Source organism: Echinops telfairi, unplaced genomic scaffold, assembly GCF_000313985.2.
Source record: "Echinops telfairi isolate 266 unplaced genomic scaffold, ASM31398v2 ScPeMD7_7424;HRSCAF=8462, whole genome shotgun sequence".
In the NCBI taxonomy this organism is placed as follows: Eukaryota; Metazoa; Chordata; class Mammalia; order Afrosoricida; family Tenrecidae; genus Echinops; species Echinops telfairi.
Window position 1 is genome coordinate 44,600,880 of NW_022111324.1, and position 12,513 is coordinate 44,613,392.

The 12,513-nt window shown below is 42.7% G+C and overlaps 1 protein-coding gene across 5 annotated transcripts in view; it reads left to right on the forward strand.

The window, feature by feature from the left end:
- The window catches only part of NR5A2 (nuclear receptor subfamily 5 group A member 2), a 152,004-nt gene that overhangs the window by 88,267 nt on the left and 51,224 nt on the right, over positions 1–12,513 (forward strand). For all 5 annotated transcript variants that reach the window (XM_004699784.2, XM_045298305.1, XM_045298303.1 and 2 more), the window contains exon 6: positions 8,419–8,566. In XM_004699784.2, the coding sequence (XP_004699841.2) occupies positions 8,419–8,566 (148 nt within the window). The remainder of the gene's footprint in view (positions 1–8,418; positions 8,567–12,513) is intronic.

Genomic DNA, 12,513 nt, shown 5'->3' on the forward strand with positions numbered 1-12,513 from the left:
TAGTATTGACCTTCTGCACAACCTGTTCAGCATCTTAGTATTGACCTTCTGCACAACCTGTTCAGCATCATAGTATTGACCTTCTGCACAACCTGTTCAGCATCATAGTATTGACGTTCTGCACAACCTGTTCAGCATCATAGCAACACACAGCTCCCTCTGTGAGACCAGCAGAGTCTGAACATAAGGAAGATTCACCAGGAATTAAACTGCAGTCCCTGGCACAGAGGGCAAGAATCCTACTGCTGACCCACCAATGCCCTCACTGACAACTTACTGCTGGCATAATCTAGAGCCAGCCTCACTACCTCAAGTTCAATGTCCTTGCCTGCCCTGGAGGAGACTACAATGGTTGCAATAAAAATGAAAGAAATTAGTTCTCTAGAAGAGTGCTCATAGGAAACTTAAGTCACCAGAGTTAAACTGACATGAGCTGGCGTGTAAGACAGTGTTTCCGATACATGAGGAGCCCCCACAGTGAGTATAGGCAGTTCTCGGCTGCTATCTAAAAAGCTCGGGTGGCTGGAACTCTCCAGCCGCCCCTTGGGAGAAAGATGTGCTTGCTCTGTTTCTGTAAAGATTCCAGCTTTGGAAAGCCTATGGTCAAGTTCTACTCTGCCCTACGGGGGATGACTGTGAGTTGGAGTTGACATCAATCCGTTTTTCCTGGACACACAGTTCAGGAGCCCTAGCGATCTAGTGGTTACACATTGACTGTGATCCCAGAGTTAGGCTCGGAAACCCACATGGGGTCGCTGGGAGTCGGCATCGACTGAGTTTGCTTTGGTGATGCACATAGTCCAAACCCACTGCCGTAAGATTCATGGTGACCGTATACGGAGTTCCCCAGACATTTGTGGGCGCAGACAGCCTCTTCTTCCTCTCAGAGCTCCTGGGACCTTTGTCCCACCACCCTTACATCCAGCAGCCCACAGGGCTGACCTCTGGTGCTACCAGGGGCTCCTGATGCAAAACTGTTAGCGTTTACTGTCATGTGTGCCAGGCACTGGTAATCATACTGTATCTGTTGTTAGGTTCTGTTGAGTTAGCCCTGACTCAAAGGGGCCCAGGCACAACAGAATGAAACACTGCCCTGTCCTCCACCATGCCCACAATTGTTATTTTTGAGCCCATTGTCTCAACCACTGTGCCCTCTCTTTGGGGGTCTGAACCTCTTTTGTGCTGACTCTCTGTTTACCAAGCATGATGTCTTTATCCAGGGACTGATCCTGCCTGATAGCATGCTCTCTCTATTAACGAATTCAATCTGTATGACCACTTGGAGAAGATGCTGGTATTATTTGTAGCCTTACGTAGTTTGTCCAAAGGCAATCTGCTGGCAGAGCAGATCGTCAGAAATAGGCAGTCTGATTGGTGCCAGGGTTTGTGATTGTAACCAACATGCCATACTGCTTTTCTGGATAGCTTACAGATGCAGAAAAGCTTACTGTTAGTCCAGGCTTGCAATTTGGTCTTTATGTGTCATTTCAGGGATGACAGCCTCCACAGAACTTACCAGCAAAACAATTCGGTTTTCTTTGATTAAGCCTACATGCCTACTTTGTGTGTGTGTGTGTGTGTGTGTGTGTGTGTGTGTGATAACCAACTTGTTCAACTGAAATGAACTGGAAACAATTTTATGTGATTATCACTTATTATTATGAAATTGTTATTTTAATGTTAAGGGAAGAAAATCACTCATCCTCCTACCACCTTAAATCAGTTGTTTTTGTCAGGCTCTCTTCCAATTTTGGAGAGAACGTATTTTCAGGGAGGGTTCTTGCCCCTCACTTTTCTAAACAAAATAAGTTATCTGCCCAAGAGACACATTCACCTACCGCCATGGATTTTTGCGGAGTGTGAACTTTGAGACAATGACATGCCTGTTTCCATGATGCATCTTATCACGGTCAGGATGTTGGTATTATGTGAAGAAAATTAAACAGCATTATTTGAACAAAGCATGCAAAATTCCCCCACCTGCAACTTAGCACTCATGCATAGGATACGAGTAACCTTTTCATTTAGTTTTTAAAAAAATGTCATTCTAAAGATCTGATGCCTGGAAAGACATTTTTAAAAAATGCAGACACACAAAAAAATGTAATTACAAAAAAATGTAATCCTAATTAACGATTGTAGTGGCCAATCTCTGCATAGCGCTTTGCCCCATGGGATTTGGCGGGTAAAACCCCTGGCACTGGCTCAGCTAAGGTGCTAAGAAGGTTCAGAGGAGAGATGCCAAGTGAGTAAGTGGCATCCAAAATCCCCAGGGTGATTTGGCTCCTGTAAGAAAGTGCTGTGGTACAACCATCACAACACTGGTCTGTGAGGATGGTGTAGGACAGACAGACGGACCAGTGTTGGCTCTCTCACATGAGAGGTCGCGATGAGTTGGAACTGGTTCGTCAGCACCGAACAGCAGCAGCTCCCCTGAAGCGAAGGTACCTGGCCGGACCCTCCGTGCACGTTGAAGCCCACACCAGTGCTGACAATCCTTCCTGGGTTAGAGAAATCATGACAGAGATGGCCAGTCACAACTTTACCTGGATCTACGCACCATTTTCAAGCCGATCAAAGAAACAAAATCCCTTGCTGGGGAGCTGATTCCCACTAAGAACAATCTTGAAGGAGCCAGGAGAACAGTTTCTAAGCCTGGACACTGAATCTGTATGGAAACAGATCGCTAGATCTTTCCCCCCAGCCCAGTGACTGGTGGGTCTGAGATGCCAATATTTTGGTTTGCAGAAGAGCAGTGGGTTCCTGTCTGGCCACCGCTGCCCAAAACCTTAGCCATACAAAAATAGAGTATGCTCAAATAACTTCTTACTAATTCCTAGGTTTGCTGTACGATGTTCTCAGCTGCCCTGCAATGACTTCTGTCCAAGAAAATGAGAGTGTTTATTCCGAGGGCTTTAGGATTAGTAAATCGTCCTATTTCCTCTTGATCTTTCTGTTTACATAGCTAAGCATCCTCAGTAAGCAGTATAACACCAATGACTGGATCGAATGGAGACTCCCAAGCCGAGGAGATCGATAGATTCTACTCCTTGCTTTTTAGCCCTGTCCCTGGATGCCCTGAGGGCTGTAAGGCCCTCTGCTCCCCAGCAAACACTGGGCCCAGCCTTCTGGCTTCTTCCTACTGGAAGCAGCTCCCGCACGCCACACGGTGAATTTGATACAGCAAGGGAAGAAGGAAAAGGTGAGGCTGAATTTGGAAGTAGGGGATTCCCAAGGAACTACCTATTGGAAATTAAAGAGAGAGGGTATGAAGTTAAACTGAAATAACACAACTTTTCTTTCCCACCCAGCGGCAACCTAGCACCTCACATTTGTTCAGCAACTATTTTGCTGAATTCAGTTCCCTCAGCCTTCCATCAGAAGGTGAATAATTGAAATGGTGGCCCCATTACAAAAAGCAGCCCCGGGCGCTAGTAGATAGCATTAAATAGTATCAGGGCTCATTGTCTTCACACCGGACTTCTTACTTAACCCTAAAACAGTTACATTTTAATTCTGTCTTTTCATTTGCCATCTATATAAGCGTGCATTAGAGAACCTTAGTAATAAACTCAGCATTGCAGTACTAAAAAGAAGCAGTGGTGGTCAACGATATTATGCATTGGTAAAACAATTGCTATCCATTTCGCATATTGCAATTGGATTTTATTTTCACATCGCAATTTCAAAACATACACACATCTGTATGTGTGTATATATGAAATGAAACAGCAGAGTACTTTCGAAGCAGGATCGGTTTGCGTATTTGCATATTGTAGCTAATTAACCGACACTGAAACATCGTCCTAAGGGAAAGATCCGCTGGCAACTTATTCATTATCTCCTATGATTGTGTATCGTATTAAAATGACAGGCATCTTACACTACACATGTCATCAAAATTTCAGCTATTAGAACTAAAGCCAATTTAGTGAAAGCAGTTTCTACTGTCACAATCAATGAAACTTATCCAAAGGGGACATCCACTTCAAGTTATTTCTTCACTATCTTCCTTGAGTTTAACGGCACAAAGATTACATGTAAGAGAGCACTAAATTAATTTTACTAAGTGCATAAAAGACAAGGCCAGCTGCTCCTGCAATGAACACGAGCTCCACATTCAACAATGAAAATATAATTATGTTTGTAATAAAATCTCAGGAAGCCGCAGATCTGGTGCTGTTTCAGGAATAAATCCCCCACCCTCCTTCTGAGGCCTGCAATTTGATAAATTATCCTTGAATGAAATGTTATCTGAGGGGTGCCCCTCCCTTAATAAACATGTTCACGCTTTCAAATTAACACGTAAATAAATGTAGCGCCATAAAGTTGTTGGTATGCTCATTGATTTCCTGAAGTTCAGCTCACTAAAGATCTGTCTGTAATTATAGGGTCCTAGGAAATCATTTAGATTCCTTTCCATTATCATGCACTCCGTCTTGAAATATGAAGGTCTGATATTTGCACTTATTATGATTTAAACGTTTTGCTGTGAATCAGGAGAAGATTACCAGTCTTACATTCAACAGTCTGTATACGTTTTATTTCCGCTCATCCAGTGCAGTCCCTTCGCTGGACCATTGTTTATTCTGATTCCTTCCTGGCCTTCCGGTTTCCTTCTCTCCCTCTTCCCTGGCCCCCGGGTGAATGCTGCTCTTTCTTTCTTAAAGGGCTGATTTATTCTGCCATGGGGATGAGTTCAATTGCAGATCTGAAGGGCTATATTCTCAGGGTCCTACCTGTGTATGCAACCAGGAAGCCTGGTGTTTCATGTGATTTTGAATTTTGTTCCATGCTTTTCTCATTTGCATTTACTGTTGTTTACCTGTTAGAATGGTGCACAGGTCAATTAACCCTACCCTCATAGCAAAGTGCACTGATAGCACATGTGTGTGTGTTTTTAGGATGGTCTTCCAACATTAACTTGAGGTTTAGCTAGTGACTTATTTTTTCTTTCCTTTTTTTTAAAAATTAAGATGTCCTAAGTCCCAGGGTAGCACAAAGGATTTGCATTCAACTAGAGGGTTGGCAACCCCGCGTAAGAAAAGCCTGGTGGTCTGCTTCCATGAACGTGACAACCAAGAAATCACTATGGAGTAGTTATGCTCTGATACACACGGGATGACCGCGGATCAGAACCGGCTCTGTGAGACTGGGATGTACATGCACGAATGCATTCAGCAATCAGCTGGGAATTTAAAATCAGCATTCCTTCCCAACTACTGTTCTTTCTTAACAATCGTAAATGTGGGCGACAGTTCATGCTCCTTTAACCCAGGGGTGTCAAACTCAATTAAAACACGGGCCATTTGGTGCAACAGGCAAGATTCACGCGGGACACATCACATTTACAAATTCTGTTAAATTTATATTTTGAAGTGAGGATTCAGGAATATGGATAGGATAATTAAAACACCATATAAGTGCTTTTATTTAAACATTTATTTTATTTGATGTATTTATGAAGCTAAAATTATTCTTTTTTACCCGAAACTTGCCAGCACTTTCCTCCTAGTTCTCACTCACCCCTTATGTTGTGACCAGAAAACATAACCAAGTACTAAGAAAAAACACAAAATGCTGACAAATATGATACACAGTTGTAATGGCTTCCCTCTGAAAATGTTAACTTGCGCTGCCGCTAGGTATGATCCATAACAGGACAACCCAGAGTGCTCTTTCTAACCTTTTCTCTATTGGGATCTGCGGACATGACGTGACACTGAGAGTGACAGACATATCGCTTCCCAACATCGTCGGAACTGAGTCAGCGCAGTTAGACACGTCCACAGGCCCCCCGGAAAGGCACTGGGCCACGTGTAGACTTGTCTTCAGTAGTTAAAGGGTTAATGAGGGAATTGTGAGTACGTTATTGCCTCGATCTCCCCTCCCCTAAGTGCTTTTTCCTTCATAACAGTTTTTTCTTTTTCATTTTATTTCAGAGCATCGCGGGCCACAAAAAATTGCCTCGGGGGCAGTTTGATACTCCTGGTCTAACCCAACTACCTTCTTTCCAGATGGGCTACGTAAAGGGTGGAGATTTTCCGTGACTTGCCCAGGCCCATCATTCCTAAGAGGCAGAATTGGCCCAGATCACTAGTCTTGTTCCAGGCAGTCCATTCCAAGCCGTCTCGGGGGCCATTCTTGGTTCCTTTATCAATTCTATTCCTCTCTGAATATATGATGATTTCCTAGAACAGTTAGGCCCCGAATAGTGTTTAAGGCATGTAGAACCCAGGCACCACTTGCATGTAAAAAAACAACCAAAACCGTCTTTAGAGGAGGAACCGGTGGGAACTGGTTGCTTGCGGTCCAGAAGACTACAGGACGTGGGTGGTTGGTTTATTGGAAGTGGATCACCAAGCCAGTCTTCCGAGGTATCTGTGGGTAGACTCGACCCTCCAGCCTTCCAGTTAGAAGAATGTGTCCCACCCTGTGACTCACCTCTAAGAGAAGTGGTGACATGATTGTTGCAACACCTCCTTATATGCTTGACCATCTTCAGGTGACCCTGGGCGTTCAACTGCTTGTCCACTCTGCTTACAGCTCAGGTTTCCAGCTGCCTGTAAGCAGTCGGCAACAGAACCCCAAACAGCTCATTGGACACTGGATGTTTAGACTTAGGGGACAGTTACCTGTGCAGGGACAATGCAGGCAGGACGTGTGAGAGCTGTCTTCGAACACATGCTAACCGCGGCTTTTTCATGCCCAGTTGGCTAGACAGAAGCTGATTGACACCTCTGGGGGTGGGCTTTCCACTGACTCATAATTTTCCTCCCTCTTGAAAAAGGTTTCTGTACACCCCGTATTCTCTAGTTAAAGCTGAAAATTCAACTCATCATATTTACACAATAAAAAAATCCATTCTGCCTTGTTTTTAATTGCAAATTCTCCTCAAGGGACTAGTTCGCCTGCTTAGGAGGCAGCCCTGTGCCTCCTACTAGAGAAGCAAGTGCAGTCAATTATGGTAATGAAATGTCAATAAATATAAAAATTTAATACAGTCTGCTCCGGGTGAGTGGCAGATGAGGACTTGCCTCCCAGACAAATTTGCTGCTGCAGCAAATATTAAATGCACCTAAAAGAGGACCTGCTTGCCTGAGCGCTCACCAGTAGAAGAAGACGGGTGGGAGCATCAGGCACCAACTGGGCTTTCCCATTATGCAGTCATCGTAGCAGTAAAGCCAGTACCGTCGCTGACAGCCATCCCGATGTCTTAACTTAGGGATTATAAATTGAACTCAAATCTCCAGGAGCCATCCGAGATCGGTGCCTCTGGGATTGCTTGCTTGCTTGCTTTTCATGCAGGAGAAAGTGTTTGTTTTGTTTACCAGAACAAGGACCTTTAGTTCTTCTAAGTTGGGATCCTTGCTGTCTTTCTAGAGAAATGTATTAATCAGCACATGAATAGATGTCTTATTCCACGGCTTTTTAGGAAGCAACAAACGTAACAAGAATCGTTTATATGTGGTTCTGTAGGAAGCAGCAAATTGAACCCGGAAAGGCGATGGTTTGGTCACCCCCAACCGTGCATTTTTGAATCATGAATGTTTGACAGTGTAGCCCAGTGGTCCAAAAAGAACATAGCCGTGGGCCTTCCTTCTCGTGTCACCGTTAATGTCAGCGTGCACACCCACACTGTCCTGGGTTGGCTTTTTATGGACAGGGTACTTTCCTTTGGAGTTCCTGGGTTAACACACCTGGCTGTAAGTGAAAAGGTTGGGGGTTCAACTCCACTCGGAGGCACCAGAGAAGACAGGCCTGGCGATCTGCTTCCAGAAAAATCAGTCACTGAGAACTCGACCCACGAGTGAGAGTTGACTCGATATTTCACGTCTTGTCTGTGGAACGCTGGTGGTATAGTAGTGACGCGTGGTGGGGCTGCTAACGGCAAGGATGACACTTCCAAACCACCAGCTCTAACGTGGGAGAAGAGGCCTTCTCTTCCCCCGCAGAGTTTCAGACTTGGAACCTCACAGGGTAGTTCTACCCTTTCCTGTACAGTAGCTACGCATCAGCATCCACTCAAAGGCAGGAGTTTGGGGTTTTCTTTGATTTGTTTTCGGTTTTTTTATTGTGCTATTTTGTTTGATGTAGTTTTTTTTTGATGGGGGCATACTTTTAATTTAAAGTTATTCATGAGGGCTGAGACGTTGAATCATATATAATAATATAAATCCATGATGGAAAAGTGTTATGTATCCCCTATACATTTATTAACTTGGTCTATACCTGTTGTTTACATGGAATAGATCATCCAGCAGAATAATAGTGATCTATTTTCTGATAGGATATGCTGCCTCCACTTCTGTGATCCACTCGGGGCTTTTCCTAGAATCGGGCTTTGTCCACAAACCACCCCAAGTGAGATGCGTTTCTGATCCTGGCCCTCATGAGGACTGTGCTTCTGTGTTGCAGGTGGACTATTCCATAATCGCATCACAAGCCGGGGCCACGCTCAGCAACCTCATGAGTCACGCACAGGAGCTAGTGGCGAAGCTTCGATCGCTGCAGTTTGATCAACGGGAGTTTGTGTGTCTGAAATTCTTGGTGCTCTTTAGTTTAGGTAAGGAATCATTTTTCTCATACTACGTGCAACCGAAAGATGGTGAATTTTGAATGTCTGAGAGTGATGAGCTTGTCCTTGTCAATAATGGGTTCCTAGGGAAGTAATGATGCCCAGGAGTTAATATGCATGTTATTTGCATACAAGTATGTGATTTTTTGCTCTAGCAAGAGGATGCCCTTCCAAATTATGAAACCTTCAAGCGCAGGAGTCAAAGTGTTGCTGCCAGGTTCTCGTTCCAATGGAACTGTGGGTGCCGTCAGACCAGTCCTCTCAGGTGTACGCCGAGCACTGGACCTAGTTTCCTTAAGGTGCCTTCAAACCAAAAGTCCAATCGAAACGATGGCTTCTGAGAGGGCTGCTAGGTCGGTTAAGTTCAAGGCAGAGAGGTCCGGTTAAGTTCAAGGCAGAGAGGTCCGCTCTGAAGGCTATGGAGACTGCTTAAGGGGATTTCAGAAGGGCACTCTTGAGAGATTTTTTTTTTCCCAAAGAGGATGATTACAGGGATTCACTTATTTGTTTTGTTTGTTTAAAACCAATTTGTATGTCACAAAAGAATCCAAATCTTTTCCAGTTTTACTTTTCCGCCTTTCATAGCCACTCAAACCAATGTTTAGATCTAATAGGTAAGGAATTAGAGACTGACCCTTCTCTCTCTCTTTTAAAAGTGTAACTTTATAAATAAATCTATGTATATATTTCCTTTTTGTTTTTGAATTAATACATACAAAGAAAAAAATCTTCTATGTAGTTTCACAGCCCATCTCATCAAATCGGTCTTAGTATCCTGTTAACCCTTCACTCCCCAACCCCGTCCCATATATGCGGTTCTTTTTTTTTTTTTCATCTTCTCACCCCCTTACTTTCCGGCCTTTTCCCTCCACTCTCCCCACCCCCACCCCTGCCCCGCCCCCACCCCTCCTGGCCTCCTGGTAGTCCTTTGGTGTGAGCACCATCTCTTTTTCTTTTTTAATAGTGGTGTCATAAAACATTTATGAGATTGACTAACTTTGCTAAGCGTAATGTTCATTTTGTAAGGGTGTTGGCGTGAGATGGTATCTCATTGTTGCTTTAATTTACATTCCTCTTATTGTTAATAAACACAAGCATTTCTGCATATTCAGGTTGTTGGCTACATGAATGTCATCTCTAGTAAATTGTCTAGTCCTATCTTAGGCCCATTTTGGAGAGGGGGGTGTATTTTTTTTTTCTTATTAAGATGTAGGTTTCTATTGATTTTTGAAATTAGCCATTTATCTGATCGTCATTGTTGAATATTTTTTCCATCTATAGGTTCTCTGTTTATTCTTTCGATGAAGGTTTTCAATATACAGAAATGGAGAATGTTTAGAGGGCTCCAGTTCTTTACTTTGTCTTCCATATGCGGGTGTTTTCATGATGTTGAGTAATGTATATATGTTTTGTATTAACACTCCTTAAGTTTGCCCCTATTTTTTCATTGACGGTCTTTATAGTGTTAGAGTTTATAACGGTCTTTACTCTGCCTGGAGTTCGTTTTTTTGCTGATGGGGTGAGGGGAGGGGTCTGTTTCATTCTTTTGCAGCTGGAGATCCAATTTTTCCAGCACCATTAATTGAAAAGGCCATCTCTTCTCCACTTAATGTGTTTCATCCTTTATTAAAAAGCAAGCGTCTGTAGGCGCTTTGCTTTATTTCTGCGTTCTCGGTTCTAATCCGTTGGTCTACATTTCTATTGCTGTGCCAATGCCAAGCTGTTGTGCTAACTAACAACTCTTGGCTGTATAGTAGGTGTTGAAATCAGGGAGTGAGTGGTCTCTGACTTTGCTCTTTTGAAAGCATTCTGTTACCCTGGTTATCCAGAGTCTTTTTCAGTCTTTATTTAAAAAGATTTAAGAAAGTGGAAAGCTGCAGTGCTGGGAAAAGAGCAGGAAAGTTACGCAGAGGAATTGGTTTCTCATGGAGACAATGCGTGTCCTTATTCTTGCAGAGGATCAAAGGTTGGCCTACAAGAATTGCACTGGGAAACCGTCCTCTGTCTACCCTGCAGCCCCAATCTTGCCCTTTCAGACTTCTCCTCACCTCTGCCCTCCCCAACTTAAAAAAATATATAGTGAAAAGAAACACGATCTGTGTTCCTTGAGGTTAGCAAAATTGCCGTCTTGAAGCGATATAAATCAAAGAGTGCAGAGATCTTTCGGAAGGGTGCAGAGAGATGGAGACACCCCCTTCAGAAGTACATAGACTTAGATGGAGGCTATGTTGATAAATGATAGCTTCCTATTTTGATGTTTTTGTTTAATAAAGGTTTCTATGATTACATAGCAATTTCTTCTTTCTTAACTTACTGTCTGTTTCCACATGACTCATAGCCCTTTAGCTGGTAGGTTGGGGATGTGGAAAGGGCTTTGGATACTGGAGTGTGAATTTGCATCTGTGTGGGCAGGTGAGGCCCAGTCATAGAAAGCTTTGATGGAGGCTCAATGGAGATAGCTTAGGAAATGCTGCAGAATGAAAGCTGAGCCATCTTAGCTGTTGATTGTAACTGTGTGCCCTCTTGCTCCTGGCCACTCTTCTCATTCATTCACATGTGGAGAGTAACTGAAACCCTGGTTTTCTATGAGGATTAACTAGAACCTGTTTATGACCAGATGCACAACCATGCAAGTATAAAAGATGGAGGTTGTCAAGGGGAGAAAGTGTTGGAGAAAAAAGATAATCATGCAGGATGGGCTAGCTAAATCAAGGTTCTCAATGAATCAGTTGAGAAAAATCACCACCGCTTAGAATAAAAAGGGGATTAAGGAGATGGATTTTTATTGACTTCAAAGGAACAGATTTTTCGGCCTGTCCCTTGCTTGATTTCTACATCTTGCCGGCTCAATGAAGCCAAGTTAAATAAACTTTTGCCAAGCCCATTTATTAGGTATTGGCAGAGAGCTGAGAGAGGCAACTTCCCTTGCCCAAAAAAGAAAAAAACACAAAACAAAACCCTGCATAAATCAGATTTACCAACATGTGTTTTTTCTTTAGCTTTCAGTTATAAGATAGTTGTGAATTCATAGTCTCAGAAATAAAGCAATAAAACCCACTGCGAAGTAAAACAGATGTCTCTGCTCTCCAAATTTGGTACTTTTGTTTCAGAATTCTTCTTGACAGCCTTGCACAACTGTTGCCAATAACGGGATAGTTTGAAGTAATATAACCAGAGTTAATTTTTCACATGTAGTCAACATTTAAAATAAAAAGAACATTTTCATATTTTGGAAAAATGCGATATATATAGCAAAAAGAAATGTTACTGAAAATTTAAAAAGACAACAGAATTTTATAGATGTAGTGTTCAAAGGTTTCCAGTGCCAGGCCTCGGTCCTATGTGGTTTCTGCATTAACCACAATAAGTGAGAATGCTTTTATTCAAGCCTACATCCTTATTATCCAAGTGCATTTTTTGTAAAGTTGCACATAAAATACTATTGGCCTGCTTTGCTGTAATCTCACAAATTATATTCTGGTTTATGGTGAGATTTCAGCCCCTTTAACTAGCACATTTGATCACTAATGAAATCGAAATGAGATGATATATGTATGGGACGCCTTATTGCATCTCGGTGATAAAATATTTAGAGTGCTATCTCACTTCAATGGTATTTTAAATGAGTTGAATAAATGTTACCTTTGAAGATATACATATCAACCATATGCTATCTTTGATTTTTATCACTTTCATTTGCTTATTTTTCTTCAAATGTTTTGACTCATTTTTAAAAAAAAATTACATTGCTAGTCCCATTGGGGGATGGGTGTTCATCTGAAGTGCTCTCAACCTGTAGACATCACAAATTACTTCCAGAACAATTGGACCAGGCGTTTTCCGGTCACACACTCTCTCTTATTTAATGAGCGTGTCAGCTGTTTTAGGAGTTTAGGGCACCCGTGGGAGCCCTGGTTGGGTAGTGGGTTTCACAT